Here is a 14,945-nt window from a genome sequence, read left to right as displayed (position 1 = left end):
ATAGAGCTCCTGCCTTGCTTCACTCTCACCACCTCAAACCCATCTTGTTGCATCGACTTCACACTATGAAATGTATTGAGGCGGTCCGGGGCGGGCAACAAGAAGAGCAACCTCTAGACACCCTTCAAGGCTCCCGTGCTGCTCAATGGGGCTGGGGCACAACACAACACAAACCAAAATAACAAACCCCCAGCCAAATCCCAACTACACAAGGGGCACCACCTAGTTTAAGAGCGAACTAGGACGCAAAAGAGGAGAATCGTTAGAGCAACCCACAAATAAGCAAGGAATTTACACTAACCCTAACACCAATGGAATACTCTCACACACTAAAACACGAGAGAGAGAGAGAGAGAGAGAGAGAGAGAGAGAGAGAGAGAGAGAGAGAGAGAGAGAGAGAGAGAGAGAGAGAGAGGGAAATATGGTGCTCGGGCTGCTTTGAAGTGTATCGTTAATGATCAAGCAAACATAAATATATATATGTAAGAAAGAGAGAGAAGGGGGAAGGGGGTGCTTGTTACACTAATGCCTTCTTACAAATCTGTCATGACAAATCAAAGTGAGATTAGTATTTGTTCAACATAGCTTGCGTAAATTTCACCACAACACATCACAAGAAAATCCACCCCAATCACTGTCTTAAGGCCAGGGGAGTCCTCTCCACCCTGTCGCCCTCTTACAGTATGTGGGATTTATGGCTAGATTGATGACAACACCAGAGACAAGCTATCAAGAACTTAACAAAAAATACCAAGACACTTACGCATCATTGTTTTCCATTACTTCACGTTGGAAGGGAGACAAAGTATCCAAGCTTAGCCCAAATCCACCCTCCTTGATTCAGCAAATGTTGGGCTTACACTAGTAGGAGAAATGATAGATTTCCTACTCTCAATTGAATGATCACTCTCTCTCTTACAATGGCATAGAGTTCCCTTGCTAATCCCCTATTACAACACATGCACATGCATAAGACAATGAGCTTCCACTCAAGAGCTCCTTCTAGAGAGGTTGAGCTTGGCTTCTCAAGCTATAGCATAGTGCTCTTGCTTATGTCTCTCCCCCTTTTGTGCTAGCCACACCCTCCTTTTATAGCAATTTTGAAGGCTAGGGTTACTCCTCTAACCATGGTTGGGTTAGATTTTCAGCCATTTATCTAATTTCTTTTGCTTGGAATTATCAAGAAGTTGGTGGGGAAAGAGAGAGGAGAGAAATGGAGGTGATAGGACTTTTCATAGTGGGTTAGTGTTAGTAGAGTTAGTATTAATTTACAAATGGAATTGGATATTTACACTGGGAGTATCCATGTAGGATACAAATAAGGAAGAAAAACTCTTAAGAGGTAAGAAAAGGTGGATTTCTTACAAGGTTGATGCTCCAAGTGTCTTGAGTAGGGCCAATTTTGACGCTTGTTGACGGTCCACTAGCTTTGACGGTACATTTTTTTTCCACTCTTGACCTTCCTTGAGAGACAAGGTAATTGAAGCTGAGTAATCAACCACCATGATGCTGTCTTTTAAGAGAAGAGGCTGAATTTTGTGGTTTTTTTGATAGATATGGGTAAATTGGAGGAGGAAAAATGAGACTAGGTGGTCAATTTTGGAATGGAATTGTGTGTGGGAGGTATGAGTTCACCATGGTTTCTCTTATTCTTCAAGGTTGAGGAGAAGGTGAGTAGGGTGCAGAGAGGAGTGGTGAGAGAGGTGGGGATGATGAGTGGAGAAGTGTATGTGAAAGAGGAAAATGAAAAAGTGGAAGAGAGAGTGTGGCTGCATAGCATGGGAAAACTGGGGTCCACTAATAAAATCATAGCTCACAGCTCGTAGTTCAAAAAAATATAAAAACATTTGAGGCAAAAGTTCATCCCACGAGCTACAACTTTTGTTTGCATCACCTTTTCAAATTCGGAGAGCAAGTGAACTTTAAAAATTCAGCAAAACCGATCGTTTTTTTCCACTGCACAAGGTCCTTGTGGGGTCCTTCTTTGGATGATTCTTTTGAATACCTCCAAGAGTGAGCCCTCCATAGTGCATGTATGCATGCCACCTACCCTTGACCTTATTTGGTAGGTCTATAATTGAAGATATTGTTGAGATTATGATATAAGTGAATAGTACAACTAAGAAAATCAAATATTGAGGGGTCTAAAAAATATGTACATGTCAAATATAAATAATATAAGTGGAAGAAAATATAAAGGGGTCAAAAGAAATCTCTCTCATTATGAGGCTACCATAAAAAGATAAATATTTTTGGTGTTCTAATTTTTTAGAAAAAAAAAACAAAACAAAATAGATGTAGGAAGGGAAAAATCACAATAGTGAAAAAATATACACATAAATAAAACTAGTTTTTTTGGATTTTTGTTGGGGTGGAGTTACACCAAATATAAGAGAAGCTTACATGAAAATATTTCTATATGGAATAAAGAGTATGAAAAATGGTAAGAAAAAATTGTGGTAATGGTGAGGCAATGTACAGAGCATAAATAGCACACACCTAGGTAGAAATATTTAAATAAATACCAAAATAAATACTCTTGACCTTCCTTGAGAGACAAGGTAATTGAAGCTGAGTAATCAACCACCATGATGCTGTCTTTTAAGAGAAGAGGCTGAATTTTGTGGTTTTTTTGATAGATATGGGTAAATTGGAGGAGGAAAAATGAGACTAGGTGGTCAATTTTGGAATGGAATTGTGTGTGGGAGGTATGAGTTCACCATGGTTTCTCTTATTCTTCAAGGTTGAGGAGAAGGTGAGTAGGGTGCAGAGAGGAGTGGTGAGAGAGGTGGGGATGATGAGTGGAGAAGTGTGTGTGAAAGAGGAAAATGAAAAAGTGGAAGAGAGAGTGTGGCTGCATAGCATGGGAAAACTGGGGTCCACTAATAAAATCATAGCTCACAGCTCGTAGTTCAAAAAAATATAAAAACATTTGAGGCAAAAGTTCATCCCACGAGCTACAACTTTTGTTTGCATCACCTTTTCAAATTCGGAGAGCAAGTGAACTTTAAAAATTCAGCAAAACCGATTTTTTTTCCACTGCACAAGGTCCTTGTGGGGTCCTTCTTTGGATGATTCTTTTGAATACCTCCAAGAGTGAGCCCTCCATAGTGCATGTATGCATGCCACCTACCCTTGACCTTATTTGGTAGGTCTATAATTGAAGATATTGTTGAGATTATGATATAAGTGAATAGTACAACTAAGAAAATCAAATATTGAGGGGTCTAAAAAATATGTACATGTCAAATATAAATAATATAAGTGGAAAAAAATATAAAGGGGTCAAAAGAAATCTCTCTCATTATGAGGCTACCATAAAAAGATAAATATTTTTGGTGTTCTAATTTTTTAGAAAAAAAAAAACAAAACAAAATAGATGTAGGAAGGGAAAAATCACAATAGTGAAAAAATATACACATAAATAAAACTAGTTTTTTTGGATTTTTGTTGGGGTGGAGTTACACCAAATATAAGAGAAGCTTACATGAAAATATTTCTATATGGAATAAAGAGTATGAAAAATGGTAAGAAAAAATTGTGGTAATGGTGAGGCAATGTACAGAGCATAAATAGCACACACCTAGGTAGAAATATTTAAATAAATACCAAAATAAATACTCTTGACCTTCCTTGAGAGACAAGGTAATTGAAGCTGAGTAATCAACCACCATGATGCTGTCTTTTAAGAGAAGAGGCTGAATTTTGTGGTTTTTTTGATAGATATGGGTAAATTGGAGGAGGAAAAATGAGACTAGGTGGTTATTTTGGAATGGAATTGTGTGTGGGAGGTATGAGTTCACCATGGTTTCTCTTATTCTTCAAGGTTGAGGAGAAGGTGAGTAGGGTGCAGAGAGGAGTGGTGAGAGAGGTGGGGATGATGAGTGGAGAAGTGTGTGTGAAAGAGGAAAATGAAAAAGTGGAAGAGAGAGTGTGGCTGCATAGCATGGGAAAACTGGGGTCCACTAATAAAATCATAGCTCACAGCTCGTAGCTCAAAAAAATATAAAAACATTTGAGGCAAAAGTTCATCCCACGAGCTACAACTTTTGTTTGCATCACCTTTTCAAATTCGGAGAGCAAGTGAACTTTAAAAATTCAGCAAAACCGATCGTTTTTTTCCACTGCACAAGGTCCTTGTGGGGTCCTTCTTTGGATGATTCTTTTGAATACCTCCAAGAGTGAGCCCTCCATAGTGCATGTATGCATGCCACCTACCCTTGACCTTATTTGGTAGGTCTATAATTGAAGATATTGTTGAGATTATGATATAAGTGAATAGTACAACTAAGAAAATCAAATATTGAGGGGTCTAAAAAATATGTACATGTCAAATATAAATAATATAAGTGGAAAAAAATATAAAGGGGTCAAAAGAAATCTCTCTCATTATGAGGCTACCATAAAAAGATAAATATTTTTGGTGTTCTAATTTTTTAGAAAAAAAAAACAAAACAAAATAGATGTAGGAAGGGAAAAATCACAATAGTGAAAAAATATACACATAAATAAAACTAGTTTTTTTGGATTTTTGTTGGGGTGGAGTTACACCAAATATAAGAGAAGCTTACATGAAAATATTTCTAAATGGAATAAAGAGTATGAAAAATGGTAAGAAAAAATTGTGGTAATGGTGAGGCAATGTATAGAGCATAAATAGCACACACCTAGGTAGAAATATTTAAATAAATACCAAAATAATTATGAAAAAATCTTTTATTTAGGCCCTATATACAAAGAAATATTTACATACGCATGGACCATAATATACTTATATTTTTTATTATTATTATTTTTTTTGGCTCAACTAGCCCAATGACTAGCTAATTGAGGGTTTTTTAAGAAGATATGGAAAAAGTCCCGTGACTCACGCACGCCTATGTACAGTGAAATGGTAGGGATAGCCACAGTGTTTGGGTGATTTTGGTAGGGTGAGGTAACTCACTGTGGCAATTACAAAGAGCCGAAAAACGGCTATCATTAGCCCTCCCCCTGGATGATGGTATATTCATGCACCATCATAGAGCATCTTTTCCAAAGAGAGTGCTTCAGAGTCCTTGACGAGATCTTTATTGTTTGGCCCCTGAGAATTTTGGCTAGAGTTACACTCATGCTTCATGTAATAATACTTACATGAGACAGTGGCCTTTTGACAGATCTTTCGTAGATCCTTTGGTAGAAGGCGACTCAAATAGGGCTTCAAGCGATACCCGTTTACTTTCTTGGAGTGCTCTTTACCATTCAAGTCCATAAGCTGATAGTAACTTGAATTGAAAGCCTTCTTGACTATGTATGGCCCTTGACATCTTGTTTCAAATTTGGCATCAAAACGATTATCGAGTTGATTGTCATACCTTAGCACAAGATCTCCTTCATTGATGCCTTTGTCCTTCAGTTTCTTGTCCAGCTTCTCCTTTGTCTGTGTGGCTTTCCTCTTATAGCACTCGTATGCTGCTTCTCTTTTCCACTCAAGCTCAGCTAAGGTAAGAAGTCGATCCATCCATGCTTCTTGATCATCTTGTGTTGATTTGCCATGAAGTCGCATTGTTGGAATGTTTTTCTCAATTGGCTGTAAAGCCTCTTGACCATAGACCAAGTGAAATGGTGTGAACTCCGTGGCTTCCCTATATGTGGTTCGATACGCCCACAAGGCACCATCCAAGAAGTCATGCCACAACTTTGTCTTGTTTTTCACCATCTTTCTAATGATGACTGCAATGACACCATTAGCTTTTTCTACCAAACCATTTGATTGGGGATAGTAGGGTGTACTGTGACGATGTAGAATGTGAAGTTCTTCACAGACTTCTGTGAGAAATCCCTTTCTAAACCCTGGACCATTATCAGAAACAATCTCCAAAGGTGTGCCAAATCTACAACAAATGTGAGTGTACACGAATTTGCTCACTGTCTTCTCATTTATCTTTGCCACACTTTGTGCTTCCACCCACCTGGTCATATAGTCTACAGCCACTAGAATGTAGAGTTTACCATTTTTTGTCCTAGGCAGAGGACCCATAGCATCAATGCCCCACTTTTCAAACGGTCCATTTGCAAGCACGATTTGCCTTGGACCATAAACCAATCTTCTATTCCCATTTACCTGACAATTGTGACAACTTTTACACCAATGTTGGACATCCACATGCAGACTTGGCCAAACATACCCCGCAAGCAAAATCTTCTTCACAGTTAATTCTTGGGCAAAATGACCGCCACATGCTTCTTCATGCAAACCTTTTAGAATGGCTGGAATTTCCTCAATAGTTGGCACTCTTTTGCATACTTGATCCCTCCCTCTTTGATAGAGGGAGCCTTCTAGGAAGAGATATGTGCTTGCCTTCTTCATGAGTCTTCTCTTCTGAGCCTTCGTGAAGTCTTGTGGAAACTCGCCCTCCAAAATGTAGCTAATAATGGGAGTCAATGACTCCAATCCCTGGTATCTCGGTTGCTTGACAGCTGCTGCCACCATGATGACCTGCACTTCTTTCTCAACACATGTAACTACTTGCTGTGCAAGTAAATCGGCATCTTCATTCTGTTTCCTAGGAATATGATATAGTTGCACTTCTTCAAATTGATTAAACAATCTACGAATGGCATGAACTTTTGTCCGTAAGCTTTCATTTTTGCATGCCCAAATGCCTAAAATCTGTTTAACAATGAGAAGTGCATCTCCCTTTACCATGAGGCGTTGTATCCCTTGGCCAATGCGCATCTTCAAACCATGAATTAGTGTGTCGTATTCTGCTTCATTGTTGCTAGCTGAACTTGGTAGATTGAACTTCTCTTTCATGACCACCTCTCCACTTGGGTTGAGCAACACTAGCCCTCCCCCTGCTTTTCCTGTGGCTCGACGAAAAGCTCCATCAAAGAACAAGGTAAAAGCATTAGGAATACTTTTTGGTGGTGGCAATGGTAGGGTCTTTACTTCAGGCACCTTAATCTCCTTTTCATGCACCCTATAAGTGAGAATCCCTGCCAATTGTGCACGCACACTATCTTCTACCTTGAAAGAGTATTGAAACTCTTGCAACTCCATAATCCACTTTGAGATCCTAGTACTAAGATTCATTTGAGATGACACCCAAGGGAACAAATTCTCTGCAGTGAGAATTACAAAAGGTTTTGGTAGCAGGTAGGATCTAAACTTTCTCACCGCAAACATGAGAGAAAGCATCATGAGTTCTGCTTCTGTGTAGTCTCTCTCCAAAGCATTCATGACCCTACTAGCAAAGTAGATGGGTCGCATCCTTGTACTGACAACACCAATTGTTTCCCTTCCAACACTAGAGCTAACAAAGAATGTGTACTCCCAACAAGGAGGCATGAGTGTTGGTAGCTCTGACAAAATGACTTTAATGTTACAAAAATACTCTTCAAGCTCATCAGACCATGCAAATTCTACTTGTTGTGTCAACTTTTGCAAAGGATGAAACAACTCCGAGGCTAAGTGAATGAAGCGTGACATATACTTCAACTTTTGAATGAATGAGATGACCTCCTTAAGACTCTTGGGTGATGGTAGCTCAATAAGAGCCTTTGCCTTTGAAGGATCCACTTCAATGCCTTTGTAAGAAACTTTATGACCAAGCAATATTACTTCATCCTCACCTATATGGCACTTATCGGGGTTGAGTTGACCTCCCATGTCGTAGAGCTTCTTTAAACGTTCTTCTACCCTTTGTAGATGCAAGGATTTTGAGCTATAAATACAGAAATCATCAATGAACACCCTAATTGACTTTCCAAAGAATGCTTGAAACACCATATTCATGAAACGTTGGAATGTTGCAGGAGCATTTGTCAGACCAAATGGCATGACTCTAAAAGCATAACAACCCCAAGGAGTGATAAAGGTTGTTTTCAATTGATCCTCCAATGCAATCCCTATTTGAAAGTAACCTGAGTAAACATCGCACACAGTGTACTTCTCATGACCAGCTACCTCATTTAGTATCTCATCCTGGAATGGGAGGGGAAAGTGATCTCTTTTTGTTGCCTCATTGAGGGGACGGTAATTCACACACACCCTCCACTTGCCATTTTTCTTAGGAGTGACAACAACAGGAGAGACCCACTCTGAATTCTCCACTGGATAAATGAAACCTGCTGCTAGAAGCTTTCTTACCTCCTTGAGTAGAGCCTGCTCCTTAATGACTCCTAGCCTTCGTAGCTTTTGAGCCTTAGGTGTGGCCTCTCGCTTCAACTCAATCTTGTGTTGAACAACATCTACTCCGCGCACATCGGTGTAGTCTTTAGCAAAAAGCCTCGGAAATTTCCTTAGCACACATTTGAACTCCTCTCTTTCATCCTTTGTAAGTGATGTAGACAACATACCTTCTAACATTCCTTCCTCTTCCACCTTTTGGTTCTCTTGGAAACCTACCTCTTCCAAACCTCGACAAGAGGTCTCTTGGTTGCTTGGCTTAAACCTTACCCCCATGACTTTGATGGAAGACTCCTCTTCAGTAATGCTGCTGCTACTTTCTTCTTCTGAAGTGCTATCGGTCCAACCTTCTTCCGTCTCACTTTGAGATGATTCTTCATGGAGCTCCTCTTGGCGTTGCTCCTTCATGTCAAAGACAACCTTCTTATGATTGTCATTCCTGCAAATTAATTTCCCACTCTCCCAATCCTGCAAAGCTCCCATTTTCATTAGCCATGGTCTTCCTAGGATAAATGGATAACCACTTCCCTTGGTTAACATAACATAAAAATCCACTGCCTTCTTAATGCCAAAGGCCTCCACAAAAACATTTTTACAAATGCCTACGCACTTAGCCTTGCTATTGTTTGCCATTTTCACTTTGATTTCAGGTGTCTCATGGATGTGCATGCCTAGTCTTTGCATGAGCCCTTCTGTCATGATGCAAATTTGTGCACCCCCATCCACTAGACCTTTCCTAACCAATCTTCCTTTTATGTAACATTCTAGCACATGTGTAATATCCTCGTTCATTTCAGCATGTGCAATTTTTACAACAGGAAAACTCTCTTTTACCTTTCTCCTAGTGCTAACTACCTTTGTTAAATCCCTCCTAACTTGTGGGCATAATGCAAGAAACTGAGGCCATGAGATATCAGGACCCTTACCTCGCATGTCTTCCAACAGGTTGTATGGAGCCATACCATGTCCAAGAGGGAAGTCTTGGAGATTGATACGACGTCGAGTCCTCTTAGCTTCCTTTGGTTGCATAGTAGACAACGATGGTTGATTTTTTCAATTATAGAAGAAAACGAAACATTCTAGTATATCAAGTATAGCTTTTTCAATATTTTTAGTTTCTTGTGACAACTAAATGCATTTTGTAGGTAGTAACCATATCTAGTCATAAGGATCCAATTTGGCTAGATATTGAATAGTTTCTATGGGATTCTACAACTCATAATGTTGAACCCAGTTTTTTCATGTTTGCTGTATTTAGCACTTCATCTTTGTCCCCAAGATTCCCCTTGGTAAGAGATGTATTATTCTTTTGACATGCTCCATGGCTCCTTATGAACCTAAAGGACAATACGAAACTAAGAAAACATGCATAAATTATTTGTATTGAGCCTGGCTATAGAAACTTTGATGATAGGTTTGCACAATGGTAAAAATTCAACTTTTTTGTACCTATTTCTTTTGGCAAAACAAAAAATAGTGAGTGAGAATGAATCATATGTTCTAATCACCAACCCATTGAAGTTAACTAGGGAATTTATCTCAAGTCCTACAAAAATCCCTAGTCTTATTTTTATGCAACAAAGCATAAGAAATGACTGTTTTGATGAAAATGTACTAGTCCATCAACTTTGGAGGCTTGGTGTGACCAAAATATGAGAAATTTTACAAGTTTCTTATTTTTTCCATGTGTAGTAGGCCTTGAACTATAGCCTCATGAAAGGATTTTACAAAATGAGTGGATCTACTATGGTTTTGGAGGTTTTTTTCAAAACCCTGAAAGGACACTTTTATGTCCAGTTAGGTTACCAACCTAGTGTTAATACTACAAAAATACTCTTCAAGATCATCAGACCATGCAAATTCTACTTGCTGTGTCAACTTTTGCAAAGGGTGAAGTAACTCTGAGGCTAAGTGAATGAAGCGTGACATATACTTCACCTTTTGAATGAATGAGATGACCTCTTTGGGATTCTTGGGTGATGGGAGCTCAATAAGAGCCTTTGCCTTTGAAGGATCCACCTCAATGCTTTTATAGGAAACCTTGTGACCAATCAAGATCACTTCATCTTCACTTATGTGGCACTTTTCCGGGTTGAGTTGACCTCCCATGTCGTAAAGGTTTTTTAAACCTTCTTCTACCTTTTGTAGATGCAATGATTTTGAGCTATAAATGCAGAACTCATCAATGAACACCCTGATTGACTTTCCAAAGAATGCTTGAAACACCATGTTCATGAAGCGTTGGAAAGTTGCAGGAGCATTTTTCAGTCCAAATGGCATGACTCTAAAAGCATAACAACCCCAAGGAGTGATGAAGGTTGTTTTCAACTGATCTTCCAATGCGATACCTATTTGAAAGTAACCCAAGTAGCCATCACACACAGTGTACTTCTCATGACCAGCTACCTCATTTAGTGTCTCATCTTGAAATGGGAGGGGAAAGTGATCTCTTTTTGTTGCCTCATTGAGTGGACGGTAATCCACACACACCCTCCACTTGCCGTTTTTCTTAGGAGTGACAACACCAGGAAAGACCCACTCTGAATTCTCCACTGGATAAATGAACCCTGCTACTAGAAGCTTTCTTACCTCCTTGAGTAGAGCCTGCTCCTTGATGACTCCTAGCCTTCGTAGCTTCTGAGACTTAGGTGTGGCCTCTGGCTTCAACTCAATTTTGTGTTGAGCAGCATCTACTCCATGCACATAGGTGTAGTCTTTAGCAAAAAGCCTAGGAAATTTCCTTAGCACACATTTGAACTCCTCTCTTTCGTCCTTTGTAAGTGTTGTAGACAACATACCTTCTAACATTCCTTCATCTTGCACATTTTGGTTCTCTTGGGAACCTACCTCTTCCAAACCTGGGCAAAGAGGTCTCTTGGTTTTTTGGATTAAATCTTACCCCCATGACTTCGATGGAAGACTCCTCTTCAGTAATGCTGCTGCTACTTTCTCCTTCTGAAGTGCTATCGGTCCAGCCTTCCTCCGTCTCACTTTAAGATGATTCTTCATGGAGCTCCTCTTGGCGTTGCTCCTTCATGTCCAAGACAACCTTCTTATGATTGTCATTCGTGCAAATTAATTTTCCACTCTCCCAATCCTGCAAAGCTTGCATTTTCATTAGCCATGGTCTTCTTAGGATAAATGGATAACCGCTTCCCTTGGTCGACATAACATAAAAATCCATTGCCTTCTTAATGCCAAAGGCCTCTACAAAAACATTTTTACAAATGCCTACACACCTAGCTTTGCAATTGTTTGCCATCCTCACTTTGATTTCAGGTGTCTCATGGATGTGCATGCCTAGTCTTTGCATGAGTCCCTCTGTCATGATGCAAATTTGTGCACCCCCATCCACTAGACCTTTCCTAACCAATCTTCCTTTAATGTAACAATCTAGCACAGGTGTAATATCCTCATTCATTTCAGCATGTGCAATTTTTACAACAGGAACACTCTCTTTTATCTTTCTCCTAGTGCTAACTGCCTTCGTTAAATCCCTCCTAACTTGTGGGCATAATGCAAGAAACTAAAGCCATGAGATATCAGGACCCTTACCTCTCATGTCTTCCAATAGGTTGTATGGAGCCATACCATGTCCAAGAGGGAAGTCTTGGAGATTGATACGACGTCGAGTCCTCTTAGTTTCCTTGGTCTCCTTTGCCTTATTTTCTTGTCCATGATCACTTTGTGACATGACTCCTTCTTTCTCCTTCCCTTTTCCACGGCCACGCTTAATGCCATTTTCTTCCATGTCAACCTCATTTGAGTTTGTCACCTCTACCATATGCACATTTGGGTCTGGCAAAGGTGGAACTCCTTCCACTCCTTGTGGAGGTGGTCTTGCTCCATTTGGCCTTTGTAGAAGCCTTGGTTGTTGACCAGTTCCTTCACCTGCATTCATCACTAGGTAATTCAAGCTAGGTCTCCCTGGCTCCCCACGGGGCCAAGGACAATTATACATCCCATGTCCAGACTCACCGCAATTCCAATATTGCAAGACTCTCCTAGGTCGTGAATCTCGCTCTTCGGACTTCTTTGCTTGTCCCTTTGGACCTACAGCTTGTGCAAGGTGAATTGACAAGCTGCTTAAAGATTCATTTAACTTCTCAATCACTTCTGTCGTTACCTCCGGAAGCTCCCTAGATGTTGATTATTGTGACTTACCTTTGGGTCTAAGGCCTTCTATTGGAACCTCCCCCCTTAAGCACTTGAGTTTTCTATATTTCTCATCAACCCTAGTTTGAGATGCATCAAAGGTAGCAGGTGCACCCGCCTCAACTTTTACCTTAAGGTCAGGATAGAGTCCGGCTATGAACCTCTCCTTCTTTAGAAATTCTGCACCATCACCAGGGTTAGCAACATTTCGTATCCATGGAGCCCAGAGACGTAGAAAATCTTGCTTGTACAAGTAGTAGTCATCTAAGTCTTTTTGCTTATGAGAAACAATGTCTTTCCATAGTTTTTGAGTGTTTTGGGGATCAAAGAAGTATTTCTTGAAATGATTCAAAACTTCTGTGTAATTCCCCTTAACTTCCTCAGGCAAAGAATCAAACCAAGTGCTAGCATCTTTCCTAAGGACCACCTCAAACATTTCTACACGTTCTTGATCAGTTACTATCCTCTTGATACGGCAAGACATCTTGAAATTCGCTAAAAATAATTCTACATCCTCTCCAAGCTCTCCAAAGAAAAGAGGATATCCAGACATTTGGCTTTGGATCTCCATTGAATTGATTTCAAAGTGACGCGTTTTTGTTTTTTCTTTCTTTAAAAGATTTACACAATAATATTTTCTAAATTGCAATCTATTCTACAACAAAATAAAAATATTCACATCAAATGACCTATGATAATCAATAAGAGGTAGAATGACAGGGTTTGGTGACTCGAGAATTTCTCCTACTCTTTGGGCACCAAACATGAACACCATACGTTGTTGAAAGTGGATCTTCCTACTAATTGCAACGTTTATTCTAATGTTTGGAGTGAAATGAAAGGGGAAAACCTCTATTCCTGGGCCATTATTCATGGTCTATGCATGACCTAATTCTTAAAACAAAACAAAAATATAGACGTCCAAACTAAGGTCGTACCTAATGAGAGGCAAAATAAAAGGATTTACTGATGCGTTTATCTCTGCCAACCTAAGAGGACCTAAAATTCTACGAATTACACATTGAAATTGCAACTTAGTACTAACAATTATGTGTACCTTTTGCCTTGCAATGGGAATGAAGGGATCATACAAATTCTCATGATTCATGCAAGCTACTTGACTATGCTAAAGGTTGAGCCTACACAAAACATACACAAGCCGTCCTCAGTGGGGGCACCAATTTGAAGCGGTCCGGGGAGGGCAACAAGAAGAGTGGCCTCTAAGAACTTTTATAGGCTCCCGTGATACTCAATTGGGTTGGGGTTGGAAAAAACAGCAAACACACACACAAACCTGCAACCTAACCCCACACAAATTTGGGGCACCACCTAGTTTTGGATGCGAACTAGGACGCGTAGATAGATAGATAGATAGAGAGAGAGAGAGAGAGAGAGAGAGAGAGAGAGAGAGAGAGAGAGAGAGAGAGAGAGAGAGAGAGAGAGAGAGAGAGATTGAATGATCTTCCACAGAGGTCAGATATGACCCATGGGACCAAAAACAAAACATTACAACCAGTTGTTCTAAGTGCGGGCAATCGATACATATGAGTTAAGGACTGAGGGTCCATCAAAAGAAAAATAAAAGCCTAAGGAGAGTTCCTATGGGTTAGGGGCCAGTTTAGGCATTCGAAAGTCCTGAATGATGGCCTTCCCTCCGCGTTATACTGCCCACTTGCCTTTGGCTCGTGCTTCACGCACTTTTTTCAACTCTTCACCTTTGTGCTTGACTTGTGTCGGGGTGAGTTCTTCGACAATCCAAAATCCGGTGTCTCTAAGGAGACGCAATTGCTAGAGTAATCGGAGCCGTTCCTCCTTGTCTTTGAACTCAAGAATGGCATGTCCACTAGGTGTGCGCTTGGTGTTGAACTTGTTGACGATACATTCCACCGGATCGTAGTCGATATGGACCGATTTAAGAGTTTCATTGAGGAGGTCGATTAACTTGTAGAAGTCTTGTTAGCACTCATCCCATGCTTGGGGCAGCCCTCCAATGTGAAGCTTGAGGGCATTCTCTTCTTGAAGCTGACGTTCCCGCAATTCTGTCTTCACACAAGTTTCCACTTTGGTGAGTGCAATCGTATGAGCTTGAGTGACCTTTTCTTTGACTTCCTTCTTCTTGTCTGTTGTGAGGCCGATCATGGAGTCAAATCGTGCCTCGAGCGTGCTAAGGCGCGCTTTGAGGTCGCGGTTTTCTTCCATGACCATGTTGAGAGCAGCTTGCAATTGTCCGATGCGGTCTGTCTTGCTAGGAACTGCGAGGACAGCGGAAAAGATAGCCCATGCTCTCCCCGATGTTTTGGGGCTGTTGGTGGCCATCTTCTCGCTTGCTGGAGGCTTTGGTGAGAACATGTTCTCAGAGCTCTTGAAAACTTGAAACAAGTTCACCTTCTTGTTGAGGGTGTGAGTCGAAAACTGTTCGAAAACAGAGACCTAGCTCGAAAACCAGAGACCTGAGGGGTGCTCTGTGTAGGCGGGAACAAAGGCTTTTTAATTTAAGTTGAAGCCTTAGGGTCGGCAGCAAATGTGCTTGCTGTATAGTTGGCAGAGAAGCGCTCTCTGTAGTCGGAAATTGTATAGTCGCGTCGGAAATAGAAAATCTGTGTTGTATGCAGAGAAGCCT

At 40.4% G+C, this 14,945-nt stretch overlaps 1 protein-coding gene across 1 annotated transcript; it reads right to left on the bottom strand.

The window, feature by feature from the left end:
* Window positions 1-14,281: 14,281 nt before the first annotated feature.
* LOC147416653 (uncharacterized) lies at window positions 14,282-14,674 on the bottom strand. The gene has a single exon (XM_086508194.1). It carries the CDS (start codon window positions 14,672-14,674, stop codon window positions 14,282-14,284), a length of 393 nt encoding a protein of 130 aa, XP_086364320.1.
* Window positions 14,675-14,945: the final 271 nt, after the last annotated feature.

This window comes from Adiantum capillus-veneris, unplaced genomic scaffold, assembly GCF_014529385.1.
Source record: "Adiantum capillus-veneris isolate H3 unplaced genomic scaffold, ASM1452938v2 Hic_scaffold_669, whole genome shotgun sequence".
Lineage (NCBI taxonomy): Eukaryota > Viridiplantae > Streptophyta > Polypodiopsida > Polypodiales > Pteridaceae > Adiantum > Adiantum capillus-veneris.
This window is presented reverse-complemented; position numbering and strand designations above follow the sequence as displayed.